A 16,650-nucleotide genomic window follows, 5' to 3' on the forward strand; every position below is an offset into this window, starting at 1 on the left:
GACTTTTTTGACTGATATTATGGGAAATGATTGAGGAAAAACAAGATTAGGACAATTGCTTCTATTTGTATTTCTTTTGCATAGATAATCTACATTTACATATATTCTTCTCTGCTAAATTTCTAGATATTCTCTTTTATTTAATGTGCAGTCTTGTTTCTCTGCTGTAGTGTATCATTGTGTGTGACAAATAAAATGTTGAACTTTTTGCTCAATTTCTTCTCAATCTCTTTCTAAGGCTCTTTGGAAATGGATCTGAACCATATGCTGAGTCCAGCAAAGTCTCCAGAGAAGTGTGGTCTAGAGATGTTCTCTCAGTCCCAGGACAAACTGGTGTCTTTGTTTGAGCAGAAGACAGTAAAAGGCTGGTGGCCTTGCGTGTGTGACAGAGAAAATGAAAAGATACTTGCAGTAAGTGTTACACACAAAGCAGGGTTATTATTGTCTTGAGTAATTCACAGTTTTTCTTTCTTTCTTTCGAATTTTTTTTAGCATATTTCTATTTCTATTTAGCATGTTTTGTCTTGAATCAGCATCACAAACTGTTCTGTTTTTCTATGATGACATACTACACCTTTTTTGTTTCATAACTAAAATCAAATGTCTGGTGTTAATTTGATTGCACCCTCTCTATGTGTTTAGACAGTTATTTATGACACAATACAACATGCACTATGTTTTGGGAGGATAAATATATCGGACTGCCCTGCACTGATTAAAAATATGAAAACTGAAGTCATTTTATGTAAAATTTGTATTTATGTTGCAATGCATATTTATAGTTTCAGTTTAGTTTTGATCAATATTTATTTAAAATTCTTATTTTTAATATTCATTAAATTAAATTTAATTAGTTAAATATATTATAATAATATTAAAAATAACATTTATTTCATTTGTTATTTAATTCCATTTTTAGTTAAATATGCATCTTACATATAAAGTATAAAGTTAATATTAATTTGGTAACACTTTACAATAAGGTCCATTAGGTAATTTTATTAATGAATTAACTAACATTACTATCAACAAGCAATACATTTGTTACAGTTTTTATTAAACTTTAACATTAATTAATAAAAGTACTATTACTGTTCATTGTTAGTTCATGTTCGATAAGGTCCATTAATAAAATATTAACTGATACAACAAATTTTAATCATTTATTAGTAAATACTGAAATGAATATTAACTGAGGTGCTTTACAAGTATTACAAATATAGGTGAGATGCTTTACAAGTATTTTCATTGCTAGTCCATGTTAACTTATGTAGTTAGCTAATGTTAATAAATGGAACTTTATTGCAAAGTGTTACCAATAATTCAGTATATTTTTATAACATATATATATATATATATATAAATCTAAATTTTAAAAAAATTACAATTAAAATGCATTTGGCAGACAAATTTATCCAAAGTGACTTAAAATGGCATTGCAGGTTTACAATTGATCAGTGCCATGCTTTACTTTTTGAGCTACAGTAAACTGAGCTGCTCTTTGTCATTCAGGGAAAGTTGGAAATGTCACTGGAAATCGTCTCTGAGCAGGAGCAGGATGAGAGGCCTGCAGGACTCGGCAGAGATGAACCCAACATGAATCCCCATCTAGATGAGCCGCAGTAAGTCAAGCGCACCCATCACAATCATTGCCTTCACCAAATAACCAAAAAGTATTCAGTAGTATTATCCTTTTATTGGCCCTTAGCTCAAGGTGGGAATTACAGAATTTAATATAAGGTTGCTAATATACTTTCTCTCTCTCCAGGCGTCCTGAGACGTCATTCTTATGGTTCTCATCCCCATATAAGACGTTTAAGTTCATTGTGTGGAGGAGGTTTAAGTGGCTTATTCTGGGCCTCTTTGTACTCTTTTTCATTATTCTCTTCCTTGGAGTCTTTCTCTACGCCTTCCCTGTAAGTATCTGTGTGGATGTGTGTGATGGTATTAACTGTGTCGATAAAAGAACATGATTAAAGTTTAAATAGGGGTTTCTGTGATCATGAAGTGTTTGATCAGAGATGCGTGTCTCTGATCGTAGTTCAGGAATGCGGCATGTGTTATTCAGAACTGCAGACACACTCATACACACACAGTCATGCACACTGAAGACATTTCACACTGTTCTGTGTAACATACATTTGTTGAAATGACATTTTTAACTATTAGCCATATAAACAATGTTCAAAAGACATACAGGATGAAAAAACAACCGTATGTGTACATTATATTATATTATATTATATTATATTATATTATATTATATTATATTATATTATATTATATTATATTATATTATATTATATTATATCATATCATATCATATCATATCATATCATATATTATATCATATTATATTAATCAAAAGTTTGGAAAGAAAGAAAAAGTTGGGAACTTTCTATTTATCAAAGAATCCTGAAAAAATGTACACAGCTTCCAAAAAATATTAAGGTTTCTTGAGCAGCAAATCGGCATATTAAAATAATTTCAGAAAGGTCATGTGACACTAAATACTGGAGTAATGGCTGTTGAAAATTCAGCTTTGCCATCACTGCAAAAAAAACAAAAAAACATTTTAGGATATATTAAAATAATAAGAAGTTGTTTTAAATGGTAATATTTCACACTAATGCTGTATTTACTGTATTTTTGATCAAATGCAGCCTTGGTGAGCATAAAAGACTTCCTTCAAAACATTAAAAAACTTACTGACCCCAAACTTTCTTTTATTAATTCTTTATAAATAAGTGAAGCATAAAAAAAATCTATTTTATTATATAAATATATCCATTTAAAAATATGAATATATTATATTAGCATTTTTTAACTATTATTATAATTTTTACAGAACTATGCTGCTATGAAGATGGTTGGACCCTTCAGTGGAGTGGGAAAGGGAACACAGTGAGACTGTGATGAGAAAAAGGACAAAAACCCTCACATCAATTACCAACCACACCAAAACTCCATCCACACATCTCCGTCCATCCTATTGGAGACATCTGCGTTGCTTGTGCACGTGTCCTTGTGTCTCACGAGCCAAGAGCAAACTGAAGGCAGGCTGAGAGTATTTGAAGTCTTTATTTGTGTGTTAGCCTGTTCTAGTCCTATATGCATGAAAGTTGCATAATGTCTGTGTGTGTTTGTACATGTATTACACGCCGCGCTCGCTGCCCTGTATCTGACCCGGTCCTGAACTCTCTCATTATTCTCTTTAACTCCCACTTACACTTTCATCTCTCTGCCGGTTTAATCCTTTTTCATGTCTCCTGTAAAACTGGCTTCTTTCTTCACAGCCAGATGCTTCTTTCTTCTTCCTTCACGCAGAGAGAGGGAGACCAAGCCGCGTCGCACCACCTTCCATCCATTCGTTCCTCTCCTTTCAACAGCGCTGGCTCTTTAGGTTAAACCCTGATTTGTACCGTTAGGCTGTAAGATCCGAGACAGGCCGGTTATTAGCTGAGCCCCCGCTGTCAGCAAGCCCACCTCTCTGATTACTATCACACTCTGTTATTTTGCTTTAGTAAAATCCCCACTAAATGGACTCGGGGTCAACTGTGGGTTGGCAACATGTGTGTGAATGTATGTATGTGTGTGGAATGTGGGCTGCGAACGAGAACGAGAGATAAAAGACTTGTTTATTTGTGCGAATGTTACACTCACGCCCCGGTGCCTTTGTGCCTTTTTGCATTTGACTCTGTAAAGTATGAAAATGAACAGGCGCATCTGGAAGAAGTTGCCAGACTTCTAAACATGCCTGTGAAGGAGCTGTTACATGATAAAATACACAAATTACTTGTTTTCTCTCCATGACCAGGTCATGAGCTCCTCTTCTGCTTAGTTTAGTAAGAAGAAACTATTGTGGAGTCACATTTAGCGAAACTGGAATCTCAAAACGTCAACTCTTTGCATTACACATTACATTTATGTGATGGAGCTTCTCTACGAACAGGAAATCTGGGTTAATCTGACCTAACCTGCTGGATTTCCGGAAGTGTTTACATTTTATTTTAAAAAATGAGGGCAAAAGTAGTGAAGAAGGGATTAGATGTTTCCATAAAGTCACTGATTTGACAGTAAAAAGGATGCATTCCTATCTCTGTTACAGAAAGAAAAATATGAGCGATTACATCTTTTTTCATCATAGCTATTTTCTGCACATCTGTGCATGGATCTACAATATCACTGATTTATGAAAGGAAAGTGAATAAGATAAAACATAAACCAAAAAGCCTTGCCTAAGCGATCTCTTGCCAAATATTGTACAGTATATAGCTGAATAACTGATTTATGCAAAACACGAATCCCTATGCTGAGCATCTATGAATAGTTGTCATTCATATACAAGTTTTGAAGTAGGTCTTTTAATTTGACAATCAAAATGGATATTTCTGTTATTGAACTTCTGAATGATTTAATGAGGCACGTCGTCTAATTGCCTTAAAGCTCTTGCTGTCCTCTCTGATGAATTCACTGTGTTAAATCGACTGTATTTGTATCTCACTGTGTAATATGCCATGGTCAAATATATACCTATATATACCATTTTGTATATATTTATCTGTTCATTTGGAGTCAGATGTAATTGAAGTTTCTTCTGCAGAACTGTGTTGCTTTTATTAGAATTTTTCACCAGATCCGCGGACCACCTTATGTGCAGATTTAACCTTTAAAGCCAAACCACAACAGACTGGTCAGGGTGTTTGACTTGAGAGCAAATTAGAAGCACTCCAGCACCGAGCCAGGGTTTCATGGAGCCAAGGGCAACTTACTCTTGCATTTCTACCAGCTGTTCTGTAAAGTGAGTGATTTAAAATATGATACAGTATATTTCTGATACAATGTTCTGAGCTCACTTTTCGTTTGGTGTAGGGTACTCTTACAGTACATGGGTCTTGTTAACTCTTAACAATGTAGGGAGGAAATGTTAAATGTTATAATGTTGTAAATCTGCTGAGTATGACACCGTTTTGAAGTCTCTCACACTCTCTCACTCATTGTAACAAGGTTTCAAAATATAGAAATGGCCATATCATAGTATCCAGTGCAAGTTATAACAGAGTGATAGATTTGGCACCCAGTGAAACCACATCCTCACTGTACCTCTGTGTATTGCTACAGCCCAACCTGAATGGGACCATGGACACCAGTTCATGTATATGAAAGGAGTGACTTTTGGAAGTTTGGAAGTCTTATTTTAAATTGTCCTTGTTACACATGTTACATGTTACTATTATAATAACAATTAATTATGCATAATTACATGCAAGTAACCCTAAGACAAAACCTAATCCTAACCCTATATAGTAAGTACATGTAGTTAATTAATATTACTCAGTGCTTAAATGTATAATTACACTAACGATGACACCTTTTTTATATATAAAATGAATACTTTTATCTAACAAGGGCACATTAAATTGATTAAAAGTGACAGTATTTTTTATTTGAATATATTTACATTTCTATTTGAATATCTTCTTTTGAACTTTCTGCTTGAAAAAAAACCAAAACCAAAACGTGTCACTCTTTCCACAAAAATAAGAAAAAATATTAACCTTTGCCATCACAAGAATAAAATAAAATATTTTGAAACAGACGTTATAAATTGTAATAATATTTAAAAAAAATATATATATATTTTTGATCAAATAAATGCATCCTCACTAAACATGCATATACTGCATATATAATTTAAAAAAAGACTAAAATAAAATAATCTTGTGGATATAAACTTTTGTATTGTTAAAAGTAATCAGAAAACCAGGTCAGTGCACATTATTGGTGTACTAGTGCATGAGCACAAAATGTATTCATTCAGAAAGTCTATAAAGAATATCTTTTTTTGTCTTTATATACATTGAATGTAGAATCAAATCTGTGGAATTTAGGATTTAATTCGGCCCAACAACTACTTCATCAAGGCAAGAGTTGATGTACAATTACCCAAAATCAGGCTCATTGACATTTGAAAAATACAAACAGGAAAACAAAAAATTTGTTTATAGGAGGGGAAAAAAAGTCTTTCAAGTAAAGGCAATTTCCTTATGTACAATATCAACTCAGTCTTGCTCAGGTATTGATTTGTGTCCTACAGTCATGGCCAAAAATATCGGCACCCTTGGTAAATATGATCAAAGAAGGCTGTGAAACTTAATCTGCATTGTTAATCCTTTTGATCTTTTATTTGAAAAAATCACAAAAATCTAACCTTTCATTGGATAATAAGAATTTAAAAGGGGGGGGGGGGGGATATCATAATGAAATAAATGTTTTTTTCAAATACACGTTGGATACAATTATTGGCACCCCTAGAAATTCTTATGAGTAAAATATCCCATTCATATTCACAATTTTGAGCACTCCAGGGTCAAGTCAAGTCACCTTTATTTATATAGCGCTTTTAACAATACAGATTGTGTCAAAGCACTTAACAGTATCAAATCGGAGTATAGAGTGTCAGTAATGTACAAGATTAAACACTCAATTTTCAGTTAAAGGCATTTCATTATTGAATTCAGAGATGTTATTGTCTAGCTCAGTTTAGTTTAAAAAGTATCTGTGCAACCAAATCGACGATAATCGCTAGAAATGAAGTGTCCCCAACTGAGCAAGCCAGAGGCGACAGCGGCATGGAACCAAAACTCCCTCTGTGACAGAATGGAGAAAAAAACCTTGGGAGAAACCAGGCTCAGTCAGGGGACCAGTTCTCCTCTGACCAGACGAAACCTGCAGTTCAAAAGTTTATATTTCTATTTTTATTTTGTTGCAATTTCTAACAATAATAGTATTATGTAGTTAGGTATTTTATTATATTTTTAGTTATTTTGTTATATTTTTAGTTTTATTGTATTTTAATCGAGGTCTTCACTGGGGATATGTCTCTGGGGCTCATCTAGGTGTCCTGGTCTCCGCTGACGATCAGGGCTGTAGACATCATCTCTTGGTGCTGATCCACCATCTGATCGGATATGGACTGAGAAACAGAATAGGAAAGAAACAGACAAATATTAGCGTAGATGCCATTCTACTTACGATGTAACGAGTACATCATGTGTTATGGGGAGTGTGTTAATCAGGGTGATTATGAACATGAAATTATACAGCCATGGCTTCTTGTTTCACAGAAATATAAATATAAATAGGAGGGAAAACAAAGCCCAGATTCCCTTAATAAGAAAAACCAAAGAATATATTTCTGATGTACAGCAAAAGATAATTGGTGCAGCAAAAGACAAATTAGTGAAGTGGCTTTAAGAAAAGAGCAAGAGCGGTGAAAATCCCCATTTCCACCATCAGGGCAATAATTAAGAATTTCCAATCAACATAAAATGTTACGAAACTGCCTGGAAGAGGACGTGTGTCTATATCGTCCTAATGCACGGTGAGAAGGAGAGTTTGAGTGGCTAAAGACTCTCCAAGAACCACAGCTGGAGAAATGCAGAAAATAGTTGAGTATCGGGGTCAGAAAACCTTAAAAAAAAAAATTGTCATACAGCACCTACATCACCACATGTTGTTTGGGAGGGTTTCAAGAAAAATTCTCCTAGCTCATCCAAAAACAAACTCCAGCATATTCAGTTATCAGACACGACTGGAACTTCAAATGGGACTGGCTTCTATGGTCAGATGAAACTAAAAAATGAGCTTTTTAGCAGCAAACACTCAAGATGGGTTTGGTGAACACAGGGATAAAAAGTACCCCATGTGTACAATGAAATATATACTGCTGTATTTTTGATGTTGTGGGCCTGTATTTCTGCTGGAGGTCCTGGACATCTTGTTTAGACACATGGCATCATGGATTCTATCAAATACCAACAGATAAAAAAATCAAGAAGTGACTGACTCTGTTAGAAATCTTATAATGGGCCATGTTTGGATCTTCCAACCGTACAATAATCCAAACACAAACCTCAAAAACAACACAAAAATGGGTCACTGAGCTCAAAACCAAGCTTCTGCTGGCCATTCCAGTCCTCTGACCTGAACCTTGCAGAAAATGAGTGGGTGAACTGAAGAGAAGAAGCACCAACATGGAGCTGAGAATCTAAAGTGGTCTGGATGAAGGAATGGTCTCTGATCTCTTGTCAGGTGTTCTCTAACCTCATTATAGGAGAAAACTTAGAGCTGTTAAACTGGCAAATGGACATTTCAAAAAGTATTGAATTAAAGGGTGCCGTTAATTGTGGCCAATGTGTATTAGAGAAAAACATTTATTTCATAATGATATTTCCCCCCATTTTAAATTCTTATTATCCAATGAAAGGTTAGATTTTTGTGATTTTTTTTAAATAAAAGATCAAAAGGATTAATAATGCAGATTAATTTTCACAGCCTGTTTTGATCATATTTACCAAGGGTGCAGATATTTTGGTCATGACTGTAGCTTTCTGTAAAGGAAGTGACATCATAGTCATGTCAAACATTCAAGACAATTAACGCTTGAAGAGCAAAAGAGGTGAAATCTGCACTGTTCACTAACCTGTGCGTGAACTTGTGAAGTCTGCAAAACGTTGACTGTAACTTTGTTTCAACAGTCTTCTAGTTTTCCTTAATTGCTCCTGCCTTTCTCCCGCTTTCTCTGTTTCTTCACTTCGCCGTGTGTAGATAAAAGGCACGTGAATGTCAGGCTTGGTTTGGGTGTGTTATTTCAGCCTCTGTGAACTTCCTGTGCTCCCTGACCGCTGTCCACATTCTGCATGGGTGGGAGGCAGGAGCCAGACCCTTGTCACCACTTTTGGTCTCTCCTTTGTTTTGGGGAAATATCAGATGTCATCAGCTGAGGGGTTTCTACAAATTAGGCCCCTGATGCACACAAGGAAAAATGTGGCAATATTGCTTAAACTGACAGTGATATCGATACTAAATACATCTTAGCCTGGTTTAAAATAGGCCTTTTAGTGAAAGTCAAGGCCTTTGTTTTTGCGTTTTAATGGGTTTTACTATGTTTGAGGCAAAGGCGTGACTTGTTCTCCACATGGAAAAGGATCACTGGGCTTAACAGAACTTATTTTTAATGTTTTTTGAGTGAGAACATGGAAAAATTCAGACAGTCGACATCAAAAAGCCTTTCCTATAAAACCACATCTGCATTGACTGCTCTGACCTTGCCAAGATTGCCCCCAGCCGCTATCTCACCAAATCCATGTAGACAGCATTAATGGATTAATAACACCAGAACTATGGGAACATCATGGGTGCTTTAAGAAATAGATGATTTTGGACGTGGGTTCTCGATAATTAGCCATCTTTGGATTTGCATTTGTTGCATGTTTATTCTCTGCCTTTATGGCAGCTAACTGCATAATAGTCTTGCTAAGTGGCCTCTTAAAGTGCATTTTGCTAGCATATACATATGTATTATCTCATTTTACACTTAATTATCAACTGAATAAACAAGGTGGAATTTTGAACTGCGAAATGGAAAAAGCTATATAATTTTACAAGCTGAGCAATCACTAGATTTTTGATGTGTTGAGTCACCTTTGTTTCTCTTGCCTTTGTTTTGACAATGCCTGAGGTTTAGCATGTTTGCACTCTATGAATAGTGAAATTATGCACTTTCGAAACATTCAAGTCATTTCATTTTAATGAGTATTTTTTTTTTTTTTTTAAATCTGAATAGTTTTTCTGGACATTAACTGATCATCCAACATAATCAAATTAATTATCATAGGAACAATGAAACACACAGACAGAACCTTTAAAACAAGTTTGACGTGAAAAAGTTAAATTCTTCTAGCTTCATATAATACGAAATTATGAAATTAACAGGCAGGGTTAATTGCAACTAAACAATAAAAAAACATTTTTTTTTTTCATTAATTGAAATAAACTAAAACTATATTAAAAAACTAACAAAAGTTGTAAAAACACAAATGAATTACTAAAAAAAAAGTTTTGGACATTAATTGATCATCCAACATAATCTCATTATTTGCTAAATTAGATTAATTATGTTCATTATATCAATCACAAAATACTTGCTTACAAATATCTATATAATATCATACTGTGACTTGAATTGTATCTATATAATATAATATGTATAATATTTTAATGCACAGATATATTTTATGTTTCTGTGCATATACACGTATTTTTACTTTGTAATTATATTGTAAATGCTGTCAGTACATCCATGTTGCACATTATTCAGCATATCCAAACATACAAAATGTGCTTTAAAAATATAAATAAATACAAATACTAATGAGACTGGACTTTTTTTTTTCATATGTTTTGACTTACTGGACTGGATCTTCACGTTTGTTAATTAATATTGGGAGCAGCCATTTGATTCTGTATTCTAAGTTATTCCCATTACAACAGGCCGGGTGGCCTTACAGTGCCCTCTCACCCTCGTACACACATGGGAACCACAATGGAGGTGGGTTTTATGGAGCAGTGTGCATAATTGTTTGCCTGCTTCATGCATTCTGCGAGCAGCAGGGTGGTACGCACATGATGCCCTACTGAGTATTTCTTACAGACGCGTCTGGCTCACAGCCTATCCTTGAGTTTGGACCATGACAATAAAAGCTCCTGCTTCAGGTCTGCCTAGTTCTCATCCACAAAACCGGCTATTAGCTGGACCTACCACAGTGCCTGACAGTAAGCGGCAGAGAACGTGATGAGAAAAAAAGGAAGGGAGGAGAAAAATGCTGGGAAATGAAGTCACAGAAAAGCAATCTGAGGAACGCAAAGGATGCTGATTATTAAGACATTGAATTAAACCTTTTGTGGTTCCAAGTTAATGAAGGCGGAAGGGTCCGAGGGTGTTAAATGACAATAGGAACGATGAGTCCTTACAGGACCTTTAGTGATGGAAGACAAGTGTGTGGCTTGTGGCCACTCGGTTGTTACTGGCTGTATTTCAGATGTGAAGGCATTATGATGTCTGGGAACCAAACTCCACACAGACGGGCTCTTTCCTCTCATTGCAGCAGGAGGAAGCATTAAAGGTCAGCTAACAGGAAGTTAAAAATGCCCGTTTCTTTGAAGTTATAATGCGGGAGAGTAAACTCCAGCTTCAAGCATCTAGCCTTTTGCGTCGTCTTGTTCAGGCAGAACAATGTGTTTCTTTGTTGTGGGAAATTGCATTGTAGTCCCCAGTGGTATTTGGTTTTACCACTTTTTTTTTTTTACCCAAGCTTCAAATGTGCCCACAATTCTTTTGTTTCCAGCAAAACAGTGCGCTAAATAACAGTTAGCATCAGTAGTGTACAATGTTCCCATTTACAATTACAGCTGAAAGCCCTCTATTAAATTTACAGAGATTTTCATTTTAATTAGGGAAACATCTGAGCAGCTGACCAAACCTTCATAAACACCACATTCTGGTGGTTTCCGATCAGCTGGGAGGGAGAAAGTGCCATTTAAGTATGTCGTCTTCATGTTGTATTTCTACAGACAGATCATAAAAATGACCTCCAGCGTCTACTTTTAATCTACTTCTTACCCTCTCCATGCAAATCCCATTATGAATGATGTTCAGTTCTGTTAACGGTTCTTCCGCCGTTATGGACAGAATGCCTTACTGAAATATTTTGACATAGCTACTGAATCTATAGACCAGTGTAACTCAATTCACAAACAAAAGACTGTTACTAGCCACATCTTTATATCCACTAATATCCACTGAATGCAAACAGCGTATGCTCTTCTGTGTCAGCTGCACCACACGGATATGTTTTCTACGTTGTACGTACACTTTGATTTGAGCGAAAACAACGTATCCGTGTGGTGCAGCTGACACAGAAGAGCATACGCTGTTTGCGTTCAGTGGATATTCTCCAAAATGATGCTAGGGTGACGTGGAGGAAACTATTTTGCGCACAAAAAGTATTCTCGTAGCTTACGGTTGAACCCCTGATGTCACATGGATTATTTTACCGATCTCCTTGCTACATTTCTGGACCTCGATCTTGTAAGGACCCTTGTTGTCTATGGAGGGTCTGAGAGCTCTCAGACTCCATCAAAAATATCTTAATTTGTGTTCCGAAGATGAAGAGGTCTTACGAGTTTGGAACAACATGAGGGTGAGTAATTAATGACAGAATTTTCATTTTTGGGTGAACTATCCCTTTAAGTTAATCAAAAACTTACAGTCTAGTTGTTGAATGAATGACTCTAAGAAGTTAGTAAATGAAACACATTGTCACTTCTGCCACCTATATGGCAGCAGCTTTGTTGAGTTTTCTACATAAAGGCCAATTATTGAAAAGTCCTTTCAGAAAAAAAAATGTTTTACATGGATTTACTATTAAAATTATATAATCATTTGGCTTTTTTCCATAAATTTCAAACATTTTTCAAATATTTTTTCCTAGAAGAGAGCGGAACCAAAATTATTGATTACTAAAAACCAGAACCAGAAATATTCAAATCTTGACTATTCCTATTCCTAATGATAAGCTGAACATGTGTCTACATATTGATACCTGTAGAAAGCCAGTGTACCATTGGCTTTCTTCGTGACCTAAAGTTTGGTCAGCATGACACTTCCAAATCCACCACACAATTTTCTCAGAAGCTTTCCTAAACCAAAGACAAAAGACTATGGCATCAGTGGTGTTTTACTAGCAATTTTTGCAATCATTTCTGGACAGGACATTTTAATCATTCCATTTTACTGATGCAAAACAACGAAAATGATACAGTGTGGCGAAGGAACTGTTTTTTCAAGTAATAAAGTGGTTAACATCTTTATTACCATTCAGAGAAATACTGGAATCCGCTGGAACGCTGTCCAGTCTGAAAATGTGGCTTGGAAAAGTTTGTGAGTCATGTTAATTTCACTTTTATTTTTCTAATCAATTTATTACAGTTTCTGTGACTCTTTCTTCTTGTATGCTGCCTCCAAAAAGAGATGACCTGTGAACTTTATGAATCATAGCATCGCAAAACACTTTAATAGATCAAATGACTGGCAACTCGCATTACTTTGTGATATAATATCCTGTTGCTGTTTGATGTTCTTTTTTTTTTGTTTCACATTTGTTTCCAGTTCTGCAAAAATGCAGTTCCCTCCAAATTTCCTTAACCTTTCATTCACCTCTATAAAACCGAGGGGAATGCTATCAGTGAAAAAATGTCAAAAACAATATTTCTGGATTTTATAGTGGTGATTATTATGTTTCATAAAATAAATTAATTTAGGATTTGTGTGTTACATCTGCCAACCAGTGAGCCCACTACTTCATTTCCCCTCATTTTAGAGGGGGAAAATCTTTTGGTATTATTCCCTGTTCAGAATCATTAGGGCCTGGTATGTGGAGCTTGTAAAGTTAAAATTTTCTGACTTTCAAAGAAGACTTTCAAGGCATGGTGTTCAGGCTGAAAAATGATCAAAAACAAGGTATTGATTCCATAATGGCAGCGAAATCTGTCACTCCTCCACAACAGTTAGTGTTTGACCTGTAAAGAATGCCTTTGAATCCAGAGCAAAGGAATTCGCCTCGAGCCAGTGCTTCCATAATGAAAAAGACTAACACCTTACGTGTCAGAGGTTGTTAAATCATAACCAGGAGTGCTTTTTTTTCTACCAAGCTTCAAACATCAAAAGTATGAGCTGTATGAGTGTTGAGCTCAAAAGGAGAGTGTCAGCTAATCGTAGCTCTACGCACAACTATAAAATCATAATGACCTCTGCTGCCCGCACAATCACCCTTTCCTCCATTCTACCAAACAATCAAACAATGTCTTTAGAATCAAATTAAATCCCATTAAAACCATAATGGGATTACACTTGTTTGCGGTCATGTTTAGAAGCGAGAAACAGCACCACCCTTCTGCTATTTAGTCCTCAACACACTGTCAGTATCACGTCTGTACTGGCACAATACTGTCTAAAAGAATTTGCTTGTATTTCTTGCTCCATGTTGCACCAGATGTTTATATCTATTTATTTATTTCTTTATTGTGCAACCTTTTCAGCATCTTGCTAACAACAATTCGCATTACAGTTTATCAGCCAAGCACATTAGATTGACTTTGAGTTGTATCTTTGTTGAATACCCCTGTATAAAAAGTTAAACCAGAAGGAATATGCACATACAGTGCTGCTGGTGCTCCAAAACAGCTCCATTGTGTTTCTGTGTGTTTTTATTGCAAAACCATCATTCACTAATAAGGGTTTACAGTGAGTGTTTCCAAATTATAATTATTGAATGAAAGTCATTTTTATATGTGTGAGCTGTTCCCTACAGACTTGGGCCTTATAAAGCACCCTGTAATTGCTCTTGTCAATTACACTCATAAAAAAGCTAAGTAACAATATTCTGTGTGCCAACTGTACCTTACAGACATGAACGTATTTTGTAGCAGAAGCTATTTCTTTAATGCTAGCCATATGAGCACATAATAAAAATAAAATCCCACATCTAAAATCAAAAAGTCACAATGGTTTTTTGTTGTCCGTCAAAGCAGGTAAAGCATGGCAATTATGGCATCATTATTGAAATCTACTTGTTCAATAAAAGAACGAGGAATCAGAAATCCGGTTATACCTTGTGAAGCGTAAGGGAAGAAATTTTGGAAAAAATAAAAGAAATGGAATTTCCTTGCCAAATCATTTTAATATTTGCTTATAATAATTCATAACTGACAGTTCAGTAATTCAGCCAGATTAACTGAAAAACAGCTCAAAATGATTCATAAGCACCCAGCAAGGCTACTCTGGAAATATAATAGGGTAACTTGTAATGTGTAACCTATCTAAAATGAAATAAGTAGTGTAAATATTTTAATTAATTTATTAAAGTAATGTAACTGATTACATTTGATTACTTTTTGGTCACTTTTCTAAATTTCTAATGTTTTAAACTGTTAATCATTTTGAAATATTTAAACCAGGCAGGGTTAACCTTACAGCAGTATTCTACTTACACTTATTACTATCACTGTCAAAATCACTTGAATTAAATAATAATTTAATTTTAAAGCACAGCCACCAGAAAATCACACTTACTTTGAGATTATTCTGAGGTTAAATACAGATTTAAAACCATAACAAGAAATTGTTTAGTAGCTATGTTTTTGAAATCAGATCTTTGCATAGTTATTACAGGAAACACTGGCATCTAACAATGGCTTGGAAAAAAACAGTTAATCTGAAAAAATAAAGCATATATACATAAACCCAAATAGGAAATAAAACTATTGTGTCCTATTCTGTGCACTAAACACCTGAAACATTGGTGTCTCATATTTTACTGCAATTTCTGAAAGAAATCAATTAAACCTGTATGTAGGTGTGTTTGAAAAAAAAAAAAAAAATCAGATGTAACCCCCTTTGTAATCATTAGCATTTTCATAAGAAGGCCTAACTGTAATTTAATTACACATTTTTTCCTCTGTAACTGTAACTGATTACAATTACATTTATTTTGTAATTAATTTACGTAATTTAGTTACATAGTTACTTCCCAACACTGATAAGCACCCTATAAGAACTGGCTTCACTGGTCACTTAAGAGTCATTTGCTCAGGAATCGGACTTCACTGATTACGCTATATGCTTTCCTTCACTAAAAGAAAGGGCAGACACTTTTGCTCCAGAATCAGACTTCTCTGATTGCACTGTATGTTACACGCAGAGTATTAATGCCAAGAACACTTTCAGAGTTTTTTGGTATGGTGCTCCATCCACATTGGCAAAATAATGCAAGCTCGAAAACCGTTACTGGACCTGAATGTCATGAAAATCATTCGTTTCTGGTATTTTTTTAATACATTTTTTTAAAAAGTGGAACCGTGGTTTTAAATAAGAACGGGTTCTCGGTTTCCAATCCTACTCCCAACTCTCCCGGGGCTGATGTTATGCACTCAAACCACTGTTCAACACTGTCTTGTCCCCCTCAATCTAAAACAAAGCCCATCATCCTCCAGCAACACTGACCCCACCGACTCGAACAGTGTGCTAGCGTTCACATTCTGTTTTCAGGAATCTGTGTGGTTACGATGACGCCATGGACTTTTGAAATGGAAAAATCCGCAAGAATCCTTCATGACAACAGCATCTCTTTTACCGCATGTTAAAACATGAGGGATGGAGAAAACAGGGTGAGACGAACCTTTAATGCCAAGCATAAAATGACAGACAACTTTTCACCAAGAAATGGATCCAGAAAGGGAGAGAGTCCTGGTCCCGGTGGGGCTGGAAAACAGCAAAATCTCTTTGCTGTCTCGCTCCTTTTTTCTCATTTGAGTCGGCCTTTCTAAAGCTGCGATTCTGGCACCAGTTGGTTGCAAAGCGGGCCTAATGGCCACTCGCCTCCTCTGATTTTCCGTAAGTCGTTCCCAAAAGGCCACAAAACATTTCATTGCATGCTGGGTTAAGACATTAGAAGTCGAGGTAATGTGCAGAATATGGTCCTTTACAGTCTGGCAGAGACCCAATAATCAACCCGGAGAACCAATCAACATGGATGCCAGGGTCAAGGTTCACAGTTGTGTTCATAGTCCCAGCAACTGCCCTCTCACAGGGTGGTACTCCTGGATTTCTGGAACCATTCACAAATAGCAATTTCTTAATAAGGCAGGCATTTATTAGAGTTCAGTGCTAAACCAAATCTTAGTTAATCTGTTACAGCTCTGTAAATGCTATAGTTTGGACTTGGGTGTGTACTTTTTACAGTCGAGTCA

At 35.5% G+C, this 16,650-nt stretch overlaps 1 protein-coding gene across 11 annotated transcripts in view; it reads left to right on the top strand.

Moving 5' to 3' along the window:
- The window catches only part of dysf (dysferlin, limb girdle muscular dystrophy 2B (autosomal recessive)), a 77,546-nt gene extending 73,001 nt beyond the window's left edge, over positions 1-4,545 (top strand). For all 11 annotated transcript variants that reach the window (XM_058781241.1, XM_058781245.1, XM_058781247.1 and 8 more), the window contains 4 exons: positions 239-411; positions 1,513-1,622; positions 1,769-1,916; positions 2,849-4,545. In XM_058781241.1, coding sequence (XP_058637224.1) covers positions 239-411; positions 1,513-1,622; positions 1,769-1,916; positions 2,849-2,908 — 491 coding nt within the window. In that variant the 3' untranslated portion in view covers positions 2,909-4,545. The remainder of the gene's footprint in view (positions 1-238; positions 412-1,512; positions 1,623-1,768; positions 1,917-2,848) is intronic.
- Positions 4,546-16,650: the final 12,105 nt, after the last annotated feature.

This window comes from Onychostoma macrolepis, chromosome 07, assembly GCF_012432095.1.
Source record: "Onychostoma macrolepis isolate SWU-2019 chromosome 07, ASM1243209v1, whole genome shotgun sequence".
NCBI classification, from domain to species: domain Eukaryota; kingdom Metazoa; phylum Chordata; class Actinopteri; order Cypriniformes; family Cyprinidae; genus Onychostoma; species Onychostoma macrolepis.